The sequence below is a fragment of the Suncus etruscus genome, chromosome 1 (genome assembly GCF_024139225.1).
Source record: "Suncus etruscus isolate mSunEtr1 chromosome 1, mSunEtr1.pri.cur, whole genome shotgun sequence".
NCBI classification, from domain to species: Eukaryota; Metazoa; Chordata; class Mammalia; order Eulipotyphla; family Soricidae; genus Suncus; species Suncus etruscus.
In genome coordinates this window covers 162,241,036-162,258,511 of record NC_064848.1, presented here as the reverse complement: position 1 = coordinate 162,258,511, position 17,476 = coordinate 162,241,036, and the positions used below count along the sequence as shown (strand labels likewise).

General features: G+C 46.8%; 1 protein-coding gene across 1 annotated transcript; it reads left to right on the top strand.

The window, feature by feature from the left end:
* Positions 1-524: 524 nt before the first annotated feature.
* Positions 525-17,118, top strand: TMEM98 (transmembrane protein 98). Its single transcript, XM_049772664.1, has 7 exons — positions 525-561; positions 4,361-4,536; positions 7,535-7,666; positions 8,748-8,781; positions 10,978-11,093; positions 14,931-14,990; positions 16,564-17,118. The coding sequence occupies exons 2-7, from the start codon at positions 4,406-4,408 to the stop codon at positions 16,769-16,771; spliced, it is 681 nt and encodes a 226-aa protein (XP_049628621.1). The 5' UTR covers positions 525-561; positions 4,361-4,405; the 3' UTR covers positions 16,772-17,118.
* Positions 17,119-17,476: the final 358 nt, after the last annotated feature.

Sequence of the window (17,476 nt, the reverse complement as noted above, 5' to 3'; positions counted from 1 at the left end):
CAAAAACCAAAGAAGCTGTTCTCGTTGCAGGCTTTACTCTTCAGTTCCTGGCACACCTCGGGACATAGACCCCCTTAGGCCAGCTCCAAGGCTGCTTGATACAGAACTGGCCCCATTTCAGAACAAGCACCCCCAGACCCAGGACGCAGGGAGGGTTTCTCCACCAGACCAAGTGAGTGGCACAAGCCAGGACGCAGAGCCTCGCTTAGCCTTAGCGCCTAGCGGGAACTGCACCGGGGACCCCCCCCCCCAAACTCCCCTAGGCAGCCCCCCTCGGGTGGGGGTCGCGGGGGTAGGCTGGGACCTCGGGGCGCGCCGCCCTCCCCTTGGCTGGCCCCTGCGGGTCTGGGCGCGGCCGGCGGCGCCTGGCAGCGGGGGGATTTGCAGCCGGCTCCCCTCCCACCCGGGGGGCTGGGCTGCGGCCGGGGGGCCCTTATCTGGATTCCTGGGGCCGGCGCTTCCCGGCATGCCCCGCTCGCCCGCGCCCGGACTTTGCCATCGCCGGGGGGTGGTGCCCGGTCGCGGGGCGCCCCGGGGTGCGCGCCGGAGCCGCCGCCTGAGGTGGGTGCCCCGGGACTGCGGGAGAGGGGTTCCCGGCGGGGATCGGTCTGGGGGTGCTCGGGGAGGGACGCGGCCCGCGGCGCCCACCAGTTGCTCCAAGTTGGAGCCCGGCGCCCCGGAGCACTTTCCACGGGGCCAGAGGCTTGTGGCTGCGGGCGGGGCTGCGTTTGCCACCGTGCCACGCACTTGCGGGCGGGGAGATCCTCCCTGCGTCCTGGGTCTGGGGGTGCATGCTTTGGGGGTGGGGGCTGTGTCAGGACAAGGGAAGCGAGGAGGCTTCTTGGGTCTGGTTGGTTCTGCGTGTGGATGGGAATCCCTTGGAGGGAAAGTCCGGGAGAGGGTGAAAGACACAAAACCCAGACACAAGACCCTCCCCAAGTACAGAGACAGAAAAAAATCACCTACACAGACAGACAGACAGACAGACAGACACACACACACACACACACACAATGGGAGAGGGTGAAAGACGAACCCCCCCCCCCACAACAAAACCCTTCCCCGGGACAAAGACAGAAAAAGTCACCTACACACCCAATCCCACACACCCATCACACCCCCCATCACACACAGCCATCCAGAAAAACCACACACACACACACACACACACACACACACACACACACCGGGAGAGGGTAAAAGATCCTCCCCCCAGACACAAAAACCCTCCCCCGGTACAGACAAAGACAAAAAAAATTACACACACCCCCATCACACCCCCATCTCACACACACACACCATCGCAGACAAACTACACACGCACACCATCGCAGACAAAGACAAACTACACACACACACACACACACACACACACACACACACACACACACACACACACACACACACACTCATCGCAGACAAACTACTAAGGCTCAGAGAAAGCTGAGCGCACTGGGCTCAACGCGCACGGAAGGGGCCCAAACAAAGCGGGTGGTCTGTGGGGGCCCAGGGCAGGGGAGAGGAAAGAAATCCTGGGCAGGGGAGAAAGGGGCTTGGGGGATGGGTGTTTAACGAGGAGGAAAGGGGTGATGGAGGGGAGGGCGGAAATGGAGGCTCAGAGAGGGATGAGACTGGAAGGAAAGAAAAATAAAACCAAAAGGACTTCTGAGAAAGTACAAAGAAGCACAGCTTGGGAAACTGAGGCTGGCTTTGGGAATGACCATGTTCCTCCGCCGCCGCACACAGAGGTATGCAGAGGAAACAGATGCCAGATTTCTCAGGAGTGGGCAAGAGAGCTCCAAAGAGAAAGGAAATTCTGAGACCTTCCTTGAGAATGGCCTCGTTAGGGCTTGGAACCAGTTTGGTGCCCACCTGGCAAACTCCTGCTCATCCTTCAAAACCCAGTTCAAGGGGCCGGAGTGATAGCTCAGCGGTAGGGCGTTTGCCTTGCACGCGGCCAGTCGACTCAGGATGGTCCCAGGTTTGATTCCCTGCATCCCATATGGTCCCCCGAGTTTGCCAGGAGTGATTTCTAAGTGCAGAACCAGGAATAATCCCTGAGTGCCGCCAGGTATGTCCCAAAAAACCAAAAATCAGCAAAACAAAACAAAAAACTCCAACAAAACAAAAACACCCAACACCCCCCCCCCCAAAAAAAAAACACAAACCCATAAACAACCCCTTTCCCAAAACCAGCTCAAGCTGTCATTCCTGTGAAGGAGGCTCTCTCAGTGGGTTTCCTGGAAAAGGACACAAGCACTTCTGGTGGCCCAGACACAAGGAATGAATTACAAAGGGTGATTCTGTTTAACTTTCTCAAACTTGAAGGTCCATGTTTTCAGAGTACAGTTCATTGTTTAATATATAATAGAGGATTTTTTTGATCAGATTCAGGGATACTCAAGGCTTACTTCTGTGCTCAAGGATCACTTCTGGTGGTGTCCAGGGGACCATACACGATGCAAGGTCTAAATGAGATAGGGTAAGCAAGACAAGCACCTTAAACCCCTGTTCTAGTCTTGAATTTTTGTTTTATTTTTCCTTCTTAGAAAGGAAATGGAGGGACTATGGAGGAAGAGCTCAACAGGCTGAGCACACACATTGTATGCTTGAGTGCCAGATTCTAACAACTTGGTCCTCTGAAAACTTCTGGGAGGAAGCCCTTGAGCACACAGTACACAGCCCTGAGCAAACAGCCCAGAGTACACAAAACAAAAATAAAACAAAGGAAAAGGATGGCAAATATCTTTCTTGGCGACAGAAACTTGGACAAATTATTTAACGTCCGTGAACGTTCGTGTTTGTGACTTTAAGTGGATATGTGGATTCTTGTCTCTTAGAAGAATTAGCACATACAAAGTGCCTAGTACAACTCAGACCCTCAGCCAATAGCATCTTGCCGTTCAGCATGGGTGGGAATTTTTTTTTTTTTGATTTTTGGGTCACACCTGCCAGTGCTCAGGGGCTACTCCTGGCTCTATGCTCAGAAATCGCTCCTGGTAGGCTCGGGGGATTATATGAGATTTCGGGATTCGAACCATCGTCCTTCTGTATGCAAGGCAAACACCTTGCCTTCATGCTATCTCTCTGGCCTGGGTGGGGATTCTTTATTCCTTTATTCACTTGATATAGTTATGTCAGTGGAAAATTCTTTTCTTTCTTTTTTTGAATCTCTGTGATATAAACAGTTATAAGGTTGTTGATGGTTGAGTTTTGGCCATACAATGTTCAAATGCCCATCACTTCACCACTGTAAACTTTTTACCACAGATGTTTCCCTCTCTTCTTTCCCCACCTCAACCTGTCTCTAATGCAGACACTATTCTCTATCTGTCTGTCTGTCTGTCTGTTTCTCTTTCTCTCACCACTATTCTTAGCAGTCAGAATCTGGAACTAACCCAAGTGCCTGAGAACAGATGAGTTGATAAAGAACCTATGGTACAACTACATAATGGAATATTATGCAAATGTTAGGGAAAAATGAAGTAATGAAATTTGCTTAGACATGGATAGACATGCTAGACATGTTAGACATAGACATGCTGAGTGAAATGAGTCAGAAGGATGGGGACAGACAGATGATCACACTCATTTGCAAGATATATAAAAAAAAATAGTATGAGAATGATATCTAAAGATAATACAAACAACACAAAGGGCCAGGAGTACTAGTCCATGGCAGGAAGCTTGCCACAAAGAAAGGGTGAGTGCAGTCAGGATAGAGAAAAAACATGATAACAATGATAGATGAAAAGGATCATTATGGACAAGAACTGGGTGTGCTGAAAGGAGATAAAGTGATATGCATGATACCCTTTCAGTAAATGCATTGCAAATCACAATGCCTATATATAGGATATATATTATATATAAATATATATTGTGTCCAGGAAGTAAAAGTCTATCCTGGTCCTCCTTCCTGGATAGCAAACTCTTCTAGCACTGTCAGTGACAGACCAAATGTTATTCCATGCAGCCTTTGTTCCAACAATGTTCCAACACCAATCCCTCACTCATGTATTCAGTTTTTTCTCTCACCCTCCAGACTGCCCTTGTGACAGGTACTTTTATTTTTCTTTTTAAAATTTAAGCACTGTACTTTATAGTGCTATTAATGCTTCTCAGGATCATGCAGCAAGTTTCTGAGAACCTACTTCCATTGTTGCTCACAAATGAACAGAAATTTGAAGTAATAGCTAATTTTGGTGAAATTTGGGGTAGTTGCTAAGATGCACCTCAATTTTGCTCCTGTTCTCAGGTCTCTGCAGGTTACTCAGGGATCCAGCTCAGTTTCTGCAGCTCCATTGTCTGCTGTGTCTTCACCCAGCCTGCTTTGCCCTTGTGTTCTTTCAAACTTTAGCCGTGTGTGGGGAATGTGACCAGGCCTGAGAGTTCCTCTGGAAGCATGGAGACTGTGGTGATTGTGGCCATTGGGGTGCTGGCCACCATCTTTCTGGCCTCCTTTGCAGCCTTGGTGGTGGTATGTCGGCAGCGCTACTGCCGGCCTCGGGATCTGCTGCAGCGCTATGATTCCAAGTGAGTATGTCCAGGGAAGGGTAGCAGGGAACATAGGCTCTGCCCTGGGGCTCTCACTGAAGAAAAAGGAGCTTGGTGCTTTGGACAGTATGGACACTGCTGGGAGTGATGACCCCCAAGCAATGCATGGAAAGTTGCCCCTAGGCACCACTAGGTGTGACAAACAAACCAATGGCACCAGCAGTCAAGCACTAGCTTTGCATGTTTGATCCCTGACTCCTCCAAAGTAATTAAATAACTTCTTTAAAGCTAGCTTTTCCTTTAAAGACTTCAGAGCTGAAGAATCTTTCTTGGGCCAGAGAGAATACAGGGATTAAATCACTTGCCTTGTATGTGGCAGATCCTGATTTAACCCCTCAGCACTGTCAGGAGTGATCCCTGAATACATAGCCAGGAGTAAGCCCTGAGCACTTTCAGTGTGGTCCAATCCTCAGAACCACTATAAAGAATGTTTCTTAAGAGGTTGGAGATAGATGGGGGCTGGAGAGATAGGACAGCAGTGGGGCATTTGCCTTGCAGGCAGCCGATCCAGGACAGACGGAGGTTTGAATCCCAGCATTCCATATGTTCCCCTGTGCCTGCCAGGAGCGATTTCTGAGTGCAGAGCCAGTAGTAACCCCTGAATGCCCCTGGGTGTGACCCAAAAACAAAAAAACAAAAGAAAAGAAAAAAAAAAGGGGTTGGAGATAGAACTTTGTGATCTGAGCACTTACCTGCCTTGCATATGTGAAGTCCTAGGTACACATATGTAGAAAGTAAAAAAATATGTTCCTTAAACTGCCCCTTCACCCAGTATTCTGAGCAGCTTCTTACTCTAAGCTATTGAACATGTTTATTGAGTACAAATGTCATCCACCTCAAAGTGACCATTATTTGAAAGTTGCTAAGAGAATAGATCTCAAAAATTTCCATCACAAGAGAAAAATTACAACTATGTGTAGTGAGGAATGTTAATCAGATTTATTGTGGTCATCCTATAAAATGATATATAATCTTGTTGTATATTTGAAGCTAATATAATCTCATGTCGATGACAACTCAATTTAAAAAAGACAGCAGGAAGAAAAACCCAATTAGGCACTTCATAACATTTGAATAACTCAATCCTTTTCCTCCAAGCTAGGAACTCCCTCCAACCACATAACTAAGTAATGGACACTCATTGGTATAACTCGAAGCATAGAATTGATTTCATGGTAAAATTTTGTAAAATGCATTTTGCTGGCAAGGTCTCATTGTCAGTTTTGATGATTTTGTTTTTGTTTGTTTTTGACTACACCTGGTGATGCTTAGGGCTTACTCCTGGCTCTGCACACAGGAATTACTCATAGTGTGCTCAGGGGACCATATAGGATACCATGGAATGGTTGGCTGTGCACAAAGCAAGTGTCCTACCACTATACTATTGCTCTACCCAGTATTGGTAGAGTCTTAAGGAATCAATTGCAACTAACCTGTATTTTTCTTACCTCTATCTGAATCCTATCAATATTTCTGTCAATTATTGTAAGTATTTATTTATATTACATAGGTAAGCTCTCCAATGCAGAGACTGCTCAGTGACAGAATTGTTGCCTTGCATGTGTATGATCTTGGGTTTGGTCTGGTGCTACAAAAATTTGTTTTGTTTTGTTTTGGGGGTCACACCCAGTGGTACTCAGGGCTTACTCCTGGCTCTACATTCAGGAATTATTCCTGGTGGACTTAGGGACCATATACCATATATATGTATATATATGGTTGCCAGAGATCGAATCTGAGTTGATTGCATGCAAGGCAAGTGCCCCACCCACTATATTATCTATGAAAAAAATTTTGGTACTTAAAGCAAAAATTTAAAAGGTGTTGATAGCTCATCCGCAATGGACCTCGTTGTTAGTTGAAAGAGTCCAGGGCTTAAGGTGCTTTGCCTTGCACACAGCCAATCCTAATTTGATTTTGGGCATGCATATGATTCCCTGAGCATGACTACTAGGCCCTGAGCACAGATCCAGAAGTAAGCCCTGGCACTGCTACATGTTGCCCTCCCAAAAAAAAATAAACAAAGAAAAAGGAAGAAGGAAATGAAAAGAAGAAAGGAAAGCAAAATGGAAGGAAGAAAATGGAAAGAGAGACAGAGAGAGACAGAAAGTGAGAGATCCTGCTTGTCAAGTCAAGGTGTTTTTACTGTTCCCACACCTCCAGCATACCAGAGGGAGTGGACCAAGGTGCTCCCTGAAGGTAATTTTGCAGACCAAATGGGAGGTATAGGTAGATTTGAGTATTAGGAGCCTTCACTCCTGTATGAAGTGGGCTGGAAGAGAAAAGAAGTTACAAAAGGATGCTATTTTTGTTTGTTTGTTTTTTTGTTTTTTGGGTCACACCCGGCAGTGCTCAGGGGTTACTCCTGGCTCTATGCTCAGAAATCGCTCCTGGCAGGCTCGGGAGACCATATGGAATGCCTGGATTTGAATCACCGACCTTCTTCATGCAAGGCAAACACTTTACCTCCATGATATCTCTCCAGCCTCGATGCTATTTTTTTTTAATTAAATTTTTATTGTGATCAATGTGAGTTACAAGTCTTTCACAGTTATTTTTAGGGTCCATAATGACAGTGAATTAGGGCCATTCCTACCATCAGTGTTGTCCTCCCTCCACCCCTATTCCCAGCATGCATCCTATACCTACCCTCTTTGTCCCTGGACTGCTAGTGTAACAGGTCCAAAAGGATGTTATTTTGTCCTAATAACCAGAGGTTGTACTTAGGTGGGGGTCCTGTTCCTTCCCTTGATGTGCTCCCCTTTTCTCTGGTTCAGTGCCTGTATTTTAGTCTCCCAGACAAGCCCTATGTCCTGCCCACAGCTGCATTTCCACTGGATTTAGGTCTAGCTTTAGGACAAGATACCTTGTTCTGACTTACCAGCTTCTTCCTATGAAAGACATGTGGGGCTCAGTGAGGAGAGAGTCAGCTGGGGTTCTCTAGCAAAAAACCACTTACTGGGACTTTTCCTTCTAGGCCCATCGTGGACCTCATTGGTGCCATGGAGACCCAATCTGAGCCCTCAGAGTTGGAACTGGACGATGTTGTCATCACCAACCCCCACATTGAGGCTATCTTGGAGAATGAGGACTGGATTGAAGATGCTTCGTAAGGCTGTGGGGACTGAGGCTTTCCTAAAACCCCTGGGGATGGCTTCCTTTGTCAGAACTCTCATGGGGGCACCCAGGAGCTATGTGTTGTCTCTTGTCATTTCCTTTGGCCTCAGTCTGGGAATAGCAGGGGAGGGAGGAATCAGAATATCACAGGATAGAATGTGTTGTTCTTCTTTCCCTGCAACTCCATTTTGTGGATCTGAATGCTCAGATCTATAGTTGCTTAGCAGAAAGTTGTTACAAAGTCACCCGGATGTCCTTAGCTCACCTTGAAGTGTCCATGATTTTGACCCTCAAGCTCCTAATCCTCAAAGAGCTCCACCTCCTGCAGGACCCTCTCAGTGCTAAGTATTGCCCTTCCATTCTCTGACTACCTGGGCAGGTACTGTAGAAATAGAACTGGTGGGAGAAGCAGAATATTGTTGGCTACAATAGCTTAGAAACAGGAAGGGGTTTCCATGCCCAGTGATATTATACGACAGGCCCAAGCACTGTTGAGATTTGGCCTGAGGTAGGGAGGAAGAAGGGGCTTTCAGAAGGGAATGACATAATAGGTACATTTTTTTTTTTTTTTTTTTTTTTTTTTTTGGTTTTTGGGCCACACCCGTTTGACGCTCAGGGGTTACTCCTGGCTATGTGCTCAGAAATCGCCCCTGGCTTGGGTGGACCATATGGGACGCCGGGGGATCGAACCGCGGTCCTTCCTTGGCTAGCGCTTGCAAGGCAGACACCTTACCTCCAGCGCCACCTACCCGGCCCCTAATAGGTACATTTTGAGTTAAGGCTTGAAAATTGAGTTCACCAAGCTGAGCCTCAGGGGAAGAATCCCTTGGGCAGAGAGAAATATCAGAAGCTCAGTTACAAAAGGACTTGGTGGGGAGTAGTGCTGACTGGAAGCATGCTTTGGGGTGGGGAGAAGGAGCAAAAAGCATATGCTCCCTGAGCTGGGCACTTGTCTATGGCATCTATGCATTCCGGCTCTGAGGTGGTGTCCCACCCACACACCCAGGGAAGGAGCAGAAGAGGAAGGTGGGTGTCTCTAGAGAAGTGCTGACCAGTTCCTTTTGTCTCCTCAGGGGTCTCATGTCCCACTGCATTGCCATCTTGAAGGTAATACTCCTTGATTTCCCTGCGAGATAAAAGAGGGTTAACCATGCAGGCACAACATGGACACTGCCATGTGAGAAATATCCAGGCTCTACACACAAGCCACACTGGGAGCTTTTGCTCTGTCCTCCTGCTCTTATGTGAAAGCCTATTGACCCTAAGCCCCTTTCAAAAACTACTACATGTTCACCTGGCCCTCCCAGGACACAGGGTTGTGGGGAAGGAGTGTAGGAGGTCATGCTGCATCGTCACCTCCACCTCTGGGTGACAAAGCGATGTATCTCCTAGGATTGCTGATGAGCTAGAAATGGGACTCCTCAGCTTGGCCCAGAGCACTCAGTGCTTTAAATTGGGCTGAATTCTTCCTGAAACTAGAAAGGTCTTTCCCTTGACCTGTGACAAATAGGACCATCAGTGTTAAAGATACACACCACATGTACTTCAACTTGGATCGGCTTTTTCTTTATTAATTTTTATTTTTTTGCTTTGGGGCAACATCAAACAAGTGCTTAGGGGCCACTCATACTCTGCTCATGCTCAGGGTTACTCCTGCTCAGGGAACCAGGTGGTGCTGGGATTGAACTCAGACCTCCTACATGAAAAGCATGTACTGAACTCTTGGTATTGAACTCCCAGTTTCTGGCTCCTTTTTTTTTTTTTTTTTTTAAATGCCTGTGGCTTCAAAGGGCTGGCTGGAAAATTGCATTCAACATGAATTTGGTATAATTTTTTTAGTTTTAAATAATATTTATAGTCTTCAGTTTTTGCCTGAAAGTGGCAAGAATAATTTCTATTCTTCCTAATAGAATAATAATAGTATTTAAAGATCTGGCCATTGGCAAATATTGTCAGTTTCTTTATTTCAGTAACCTGGGAAACCACACATTTATCTCTTTGTCTACTAATGATTCAAGATTAATGGGAAGAAAAAGACAACCTTTTCTTTTCTTCAGTATAATTTGTCAGAAGATATTAAAAAAAGTCTTTTGTCCTACCTATTCTTTAGCTGTCTTTCTTGAGGGACAAGAAGGAAGAAAAAAAATTTTTAATATGAAATTGCTATCACAGAATTCAGCCTAATTATTTGATTCCAGTGAGCTCTTTGGGCAGAGAAATGGCTATAGAGAGAGATACAGTTAAGCACTGAACTGAGTAGTAATGCCACATTAGATTTCTCTTCCAGCCAGGTGTGCCCTGGCACTGGACTCTGTCCCTTGCACTTGCCTATTACAACAGGAAATAAATGATCCAGGAGATGGAGGTAATTCAGCTGAAGGTTTTTTCTGGGATTATATTCCATCCTAAACTGGAGCACATGTTTTGTATGCAGGAGCCCTGAGTTCAATCCCTGAGCACTTCCAGGAGTGACCTCTGAGCACAGAACTAGAAGTAATCCCTGACCACTGTCAGGTGGCTGCTCCCCACTCCCCCCAACAAAAACCAAGGGAGTCACTTCAGACTTTCCCATTGGGATTTCATGGCCCTCTTGATCTGGAACCCCATGTCAGAGACTCTATGAAAGAGATCAGGTTCCCCAGAATTGAGGGGTGCACTTTTCAGCCCCATGCACAAGGCAGAGGGTGTTCTCTGCCAGGTTTAGACAGACAATTGGATTCTAATTTAGGGGAGTCTCGGGATGGAAGCAGAGCATGGGGAGTGGCTGGCTCTGTTGTATGAGTCCTTGAAAGGCCGATGTCCTACCTGCCTCTTTCCTGCTTTCCCCCCCCCCCCAGGTTCTTTCACAAACCTCTTGTCAAATCTGCAAATCTAGAAGAGACTCAATTGATAGATTATTGCTACTTTGTGGGAGTGTATTTCCAGGAAACAACCCTTTGTCCATCCACATTTATAAGTGTATCCCACTCCCCTGACATTTGTCCCTTCCAAACACTCAGCTAGGAAGTGAAGAAACAAGGAGAGAAAGTAGGTGTTCCCCCAAGTGAGAAGGCGATACCAAGCACATGATTTTTCTTAGCGGATTGTTTCAGCTTAGACTTCTTTCTCAGTAGCTTTGTGAGACCCACCACTCTCTCAGCTCCAGTATCTCTCCTTCCACCTCATCTCTCCTCTCTGTCCACTTCCATCTATCCATGAGGTGAGGACTTCTATCCATGAAGCAGGGACTGTCTTGCTGGGGTTGACTGAAGCCCCTAAAGGAGCTAGATTACCCCTCACTCTCTCTCCTCCCTGCTGTGTTAGATTTGTCACACGCTGACAGAGAAACTCGTGGCTATGACGATGGGCTCGGGAGCCAAGATGAAGACTTCTGCCAGTGTCAGTGACATCATTGTGGTGGCCAAACGGATCAGCCCTAGGTGAGCAGGGACTCCCGGGGCGCTCAGACCTGGGGAAAGGAGGAAGGATCAGAAACCGAGGAGACAGCAGGGCCTGGCTCTCCCAGGAGGCTGCCCAGGTGACCTGAGCTGCTAATGACTGTGGACTGGAGTCTCCTGGAGGGTGTCAGTGGAAGTGACTTTACTCAAGCCTTTCCTTCCTCTCATCTCCAGCTGGTGTCATCTGCTTGCAGGCTTTTTTTTTTTTTTAAGTTTTTGGGTCACACCTGGCAGTGCTCAGGGGTTACTCCTGGCTATGAGCTCAGAAATCGCTCCTGGCAGGCTCGAGGGGACCATATGGGATGCCAGGATTCAAACCACCGTCCTTCTGCATGCAAGGCAAATGCCCTACCTCCATGCTATCTCTCTGGCCCCTGCTTGCAGACTCTTTTTTTTATTTTAGTCATCGTGCTTTATTATTTTATAGTAATATTAATGGTAAAAATTCATACAATATTCCAATATCACACACCCATATCAGAGTATGTACTTTCCTCTGCCATTGTCTGATGAACCTCTTCCCACTCAGGTTATTGCCACTGCAAACAACAACCTTTATTAGCCTACAGTTCTTACTTTTTTTTAAAATTTTTATTTTGATCATAATGGCTTACATATCTTTCACAGTAGTATTTTAGGTACATATCAACATTGAATCAGGGAATACCCATCACCAAATTTGTCCTCCCCGCAGTTCCCCTTCTGCAACTCATATACCCCACCATCACCCCCTGGACTGCTAGAGTAGGTGGTCCCCTCTTTGACCAGCTCACTATTAGTGATCATATATCTGTTTGGTCCTGTATCCTCCCCTGTTTTCCCCTCTATTTAAGAAGCGGAGCTAGGTAAATCAAGTTATGTGGCTTTGTTTGAAGGAAAGAAAAGCAATAGATTGGGGTACAAAATAAGAGAAAAAAAAAAGAAGTCAAATATGCTGAAAATAGACGGAGTCCTTCCAGAGGATTTCAACCTCAGTTTGAGAGAGGATGTGAAAAAGGCAATTGAAACACCACCACAATACAGAAAGAAATATCAAATTGAATATCTAGTGATCATCACAGCAATAAAGACAAGCACCACACAACAGAAGGGATTCCAGCTGTTGACTTCTCCCTACTACCTTCTTTCAACCCCTTTTCTCTCCCTCTGCCATTCTTCCTCCCTGTCAGCACATTGCCCCCTGCTACTCGGGCCCTGTCCCCAGCCTATATCTTTAGTTGGAGATCCTGGGGATACTCTCCTAGCTCCCTCGAGTGTCCCCTACACCCTCATTCATGACCCAACCAATCACTCCCAGGACTCTGTGGGAGGTGAAACCATTCAAATATTCCAGATTCCAGGCTGCCTGAGAAGTCGCATGTGGGAGGCAGCCTGCTGGACTGGTCAGCGCCTCCCCACCCTCCTGTGGGCTGGATGTGAAGGGCGAGGAAGAGGCCTTTTATTAAAGGGCAGCGCTGTGCAGCTGCAGCGAGGCGTGCTGCCCCCTGGTGGTTGGTATGTGGCCGTGCTGGCGCAGTCTTTCTGTCTAGGGATGTTTTCCCAATTAGCCACTGGGCAGGGCCACCCCTGGGGACGCCTGTCCAATTCCTGATGGGGAGGGGGGATGTGATTCCCCCAAATTCCCTGAGCCCTTACCTTCCTTATTGCTGAGGAAGGAGAAATGAGTCGATGCCCTTCAACTCTCTTTTCTGCTTTCTTGGGAGTTCAGCAAGTTGAGAAAGTGGGAGGGAGAAAATCAGGACTATTCATGCTGGAACAGTCTGGAACTGTCTCTGACACTCTCCCGGGTGTGGTGGGTGTTGCTCCAGAACCTGCCCAAGCCTTGGAGGGCCCCTAGCAAACCCCAGCCTTTCTGTTGGCTCCCCTTGTTTGTATTGAGAGCCTAACTCCTGTTTGCAAGGTGCCTTCATGGTTCTTCCTGGCACCCATCCATGTGAGCCTGCATGAAAGAAGACAATGCAGCCAGGAGAGGGCCAGGGCATGGAGGAGGTTGAGGTCCTTGAGAATGATGAGGTCTTGGTTGGTTAGGGTCAATTGGGGAGTTGCTGGGATGAGGGCAGGGGTGCAGGAGGAGTCTGAGGGCATGGCACCCCATTAATGCCTACCCTAGAAAGCCCCTCAAGTGCTCTGCTGAGCACCTCACACTATTCTTCACCTAAATCCAGTCACTGTGTCATTTTTGCATTCACATTTCATTCTCTCCTTCTAGCCTGTCTATTTCTTCCCCTCCCTGTTCCCATTGTTTTTCTTGCTCCATTTATTCCACATTATATGGTAATAGCATATTATTTTCAAGGAGAGTAGCTTCTGCTCCAGGGCACTAAGAAAGGGGCTAACTAAAACAGACCCTGAGAACCACTTGCTATCATGCCTTTTCTTAGCCGTCTCTCAGCCCTAGACAAGACTATTTAAGGACATCTGTTTTCCCATGCATTTAGAAATTTGAAAACATACACAAACACATACAGAAGCATCATTTTTTTTCTTCACTATCAAGTGGTGTTGGAGCAAGAATTTGAAGCAGTAGTTCCTTTCTTAATTTAGAAAATTTTCTGAATTAAAAAAATTTAATCTTGGGGCTGGAGAGATAGCATGGAGGAAAAGGGTTTGCCTTGCATGCAGAAAGATGGTGGTTCGAATCCTGGCATCCTATATGGTCCCCCGAGCCTGCCAGGGGCAATTTCTGAGTGTAGAGCCAGGAGTAACCCCTGAGCACTGCCAGGTGTGACTCCCCCCAAAAAAACCAACCAAACAAAAAACAAACAAAAAAAGAATGTAGTAAAAATTTAATCTTGATGGGACCAGAGAGAGAGAGAGTACAGCAGGTAAGGTGCTTGCCTTGCACGCAGCTAATCTAGTTTTGAGCCTGGCACCCTATATGGTTGCACAAAATGCTAGGAATGATCGATTTCTAATTGCAGAGCTAGGAGTGAGCCCTAGCACAGCTAAATGTAGCCCCCAAATCAATCAATAGTTAACCTTGAACTGTACACATATTAAAAGAAAGAAGGAGCAATTTGAACTCAAAATTGTAGAATTCCCCTCCTTAACCATGGTTTATTCCTGATTTCTTTTTTTTTTTTTTTTTTTTTGTGGTTTTTGGGTCACATCCGGCAGTGCTCAGGGGTTATTCCTGGCTCCAGGCTCAGAAATTGCTCCTGGCAGGTACGGGGGACCATATGGGACGCTGGAATTCGAACCGATGACCTCCTGCATGAAAGGCAAACGCCTTACCTCCATGCTATCTCTCCGGCCCCATTCCTGATTTCTTTTTAAGTGCAAAAGTAATAAATACTAGTAAAAGGTTTAAAAAATTGCAGAAATATATTGTGTTGAAAATAAGTTACCTTGGGCTGGAGTGATAGTACAGCAGGTAAGGCACTTACCTTGCATGCAACTGATCTAGGTTTTATCCCTGACATCCCATATGGTCTTCCAGGCACACCCAGGAGTGATTCCTGAGTGCAGAACCAGAAGTAACCCCTGAGTGTTGCTAGGTGTGGTCCAAACACAAATACACACACATGCAAACACACGCTACTTTCCTGTGAGCAACATAAAAATGCATATACTTGCAGCACTTTGCCATTTAATTTAGTGTTGTCTTGAACATTATTCCACAGATGTGAACTTACATTTCCTAAAGCATTGGGCTAAAACAAAACCAGGAGACAAAATACTCCACTCCAGAGTCTTCTAACCTCGAGGCTGGGTCTTAAATCACAGTTGGACTGAAACACTGTATGGGGCGGGGGGAAGGACGACAGGAGGAAGGGGGTGAGAAAAGCCAGCTACTGAAGTGCTTTTGTCTCCTTTCAGAGTGGATGACGTGGTGAAGTCCATGTACCCGCCCCTGGACCCTAAACTCCTGGATGCACGGTGAGTGGGAGGTGGAGGTTCCATGATCCTGCGAGAGACTTGCCTGCACCCCACTCTGGGAAGTGGGCTGTATGGGTTGTGGGGAAGAATGTTGTGCTCTGTTGCTCCTGAGACTGTACTCTAGAGACAATTGAAGTTGGTGTGAGCCTGAGACTGGAGTGAAGGAAGAGATGATCTTGGATTTGGATTTGATTTTTTGTTTTGTTTTTGGGTCACACCTGATGGTACTCAGGATTTACTCCTGGTTCTTTGCTCAGGGCTCATTCCTGGTGGAGCTCAGGAACTGTATTGAAAATTGTGAATTGAGCTTGGGTTGTCTGTATAAGGCAAGTAAGGCAAGTACCTTTCCTACTGCTGTACTATCTCCTGCCCAAAATTTGGCTTTTAAAAAATAAATTAGGGGCCAAAGTGATAGCACAGTGGTAAGGTGTTTGCCTTGCATGCTGCCCTTGTGGGACATCTGGGTTCCATCCCCACTATCTAGTATGGTCCCCCAAGCCTGCAATGAGCAATTTCTAAGTGCAGAGCTAGGAATAGCCCCTAGGTGCCATCGCTGCTGAGTGTGTCCCCCCAATCTGGCTTAATCTGGCCCTTTCCTTCTCTTCCATCTTCTCTCTCTCACCCTTCTCTCTCCTTCCATTTTCTTCTTTTCCCTTCCCTCTCCTTCCCTTTCCCTTCCCTTTCCTTCCTTTCTCTTTTCCCTGTTGTTTTCTCTGCTCTTTGCACTCCAGAAGCAGACACATCTTTATGACCCCCAATGTAGGAATGGTAGTGGGAAGGGCAATTAGAATGGAAGTGACCCAGTCAGCTACACCTGAGCATCTCAGAAACCCCTTGTCATAATCTTGTAATACACAGACCACACTGAGCCTTTTGAAGTATGTACCTACACCTGTTGCAAACCTGTTTTTGAAAACCCTATTTATTCTGGATTTATGTGACTATTTCATGGAAATACGGTGTGACAGTTGCCAGCCGGGCACAGAGTCATGGCCTTGCCTATGATTCTTTGGCTCCAAGCCCTTTTCTGCCCAGTGCTGCTCCTGGGCTCGAAATTGAGTGTATTTCCAAATACATAGAGAAAAAAAAATACAGTTTCCCTTTCAGTACTCAAAAAGAAAACACCCTCCTTCATTTGGTTTTCAATTAAAAATTTAAAAATAGGGACTAAATCAGTCTGGGATCATAATGATTAAGAATCAAGGAGGGATGTTTGCTCTCTTGAGAGACAGGCTGATGAATTAGGCCCCATTGGCTTGTCTATGTTTATGAGACACAGCACATCCTGTTCCCCCTTTGGGATTCATCACACACAGCTTAGGTTCAGAGAAATACTTCAGCACACCTTGTTTAACCTATCTTGTTTAACCTTTATTTAAATGAAGAAACTTTTGAGGGGAGGGTTTATAGGATCACCCTCAGTGATGTTCAGGGACTACTGGCTTGAGTTCAGGGGACCATGTGGTGCTAAGGGGCTCTTGCATGTAAAACCTGTGTTGCCACCCTTTGAATGAAGTCCTGGCCTGGAACCAACTCTCCGGCATATTCACAGCCTGATCTCTTTCCTTGCTAGGACCACGGCCCTGCTGCTGTCTGTCAGTCACCTGGTACTGGTGACCCGGAATGCCTGCCACCTGACCGGGGGCCTGGACTGGATTGACCAGTCACTGTCAGCGGCTGAGGAGCACCTGGAAGTCCTGCGTGAGGCAGCCCTGGCTTCAGAGCCAGAGAAAGGCCTCCTGGGCCCTGAAGGATTCCTGCAGGAGCAGTCAGCCATTTAGGGCCAGCAGCTGTCCACAGTGCCCCTTGACCTGTTACCTCCTTTCCTGATAGACTCCATTCTTCTCCCTGATTAGGGAGTCCAGCTGCCTGTGAGGAGCCTGCATGGAAGGGCCAGTTGCAGTTGCTAAAGCTAGTTGATGAGGGCACTCTAACACTACAGTTAGGGGGCTGACAGTAACCCTGCAGCACAGCTTTGGAAACTGTGCACCCGAAGGAGCTGCCCTCTAGGCACCAGTTACGCATTAAAATCAGAATTTGTTTCTTTTTCTGGGGGGTGGGTGGATGAGGTAGGATTTGGGCCACATCTTGCAACACTCAGGGGTTTTTCCTGGCTCTCTGTGCTCAGTCATGCCCACCCGCATTCCTGTGGTCCTCAGGATTTGAATCAAGGTTGGCTGCATGCAAAGCAAGTGCCTTAACCCCTACACTGTCTCTCTGCTCCTCAAAGCAGAATTTCTGGCTTCTTGTAGCAATTCTGGGTTTTCAAAAGAGGATCATCACTTGGAACTAAGAGTTTTCTGTTTAGGCAAGACCTGTGTTTCTCTCACCTCATCTGTACCATTCATATACCATTCAATGTAACATTGAATTTCTGGTCTGGTAATTTCTGGTCCCTGATTTCCTAAGGCAGCTAAATTCAAGCCTCTCCATCACAGATTGAGGATTGAAGTTGAGCTGAGCTGAATTGACTATTCCCTTGTTAT

Bases quoted from the DNA above. Each gene is read 5' to 3' on its own strand.
- TMEM98 (XM_049772664.1), top strand. From the start codon at position 4,406: ATGGAGACTGTGGTGATTGTGGCCATTGGGGTGCTGGCCACCATCTTT. The intron at 7,667-8,747 runs GTAAGGCTGTGG...TTGTCTCCTCAG, and splicing joins GACTGGATTGAAGATGCTTC to GGGTCTCATGTCCCACTGCA. The intron at 14,991-16,563 runs GTGAGTGGGAGG...TTTCCTTGCTAG, and splicing joins CCTAAACTCCTGGATGCACG to GACCACGGCCCTGCTGCTGT.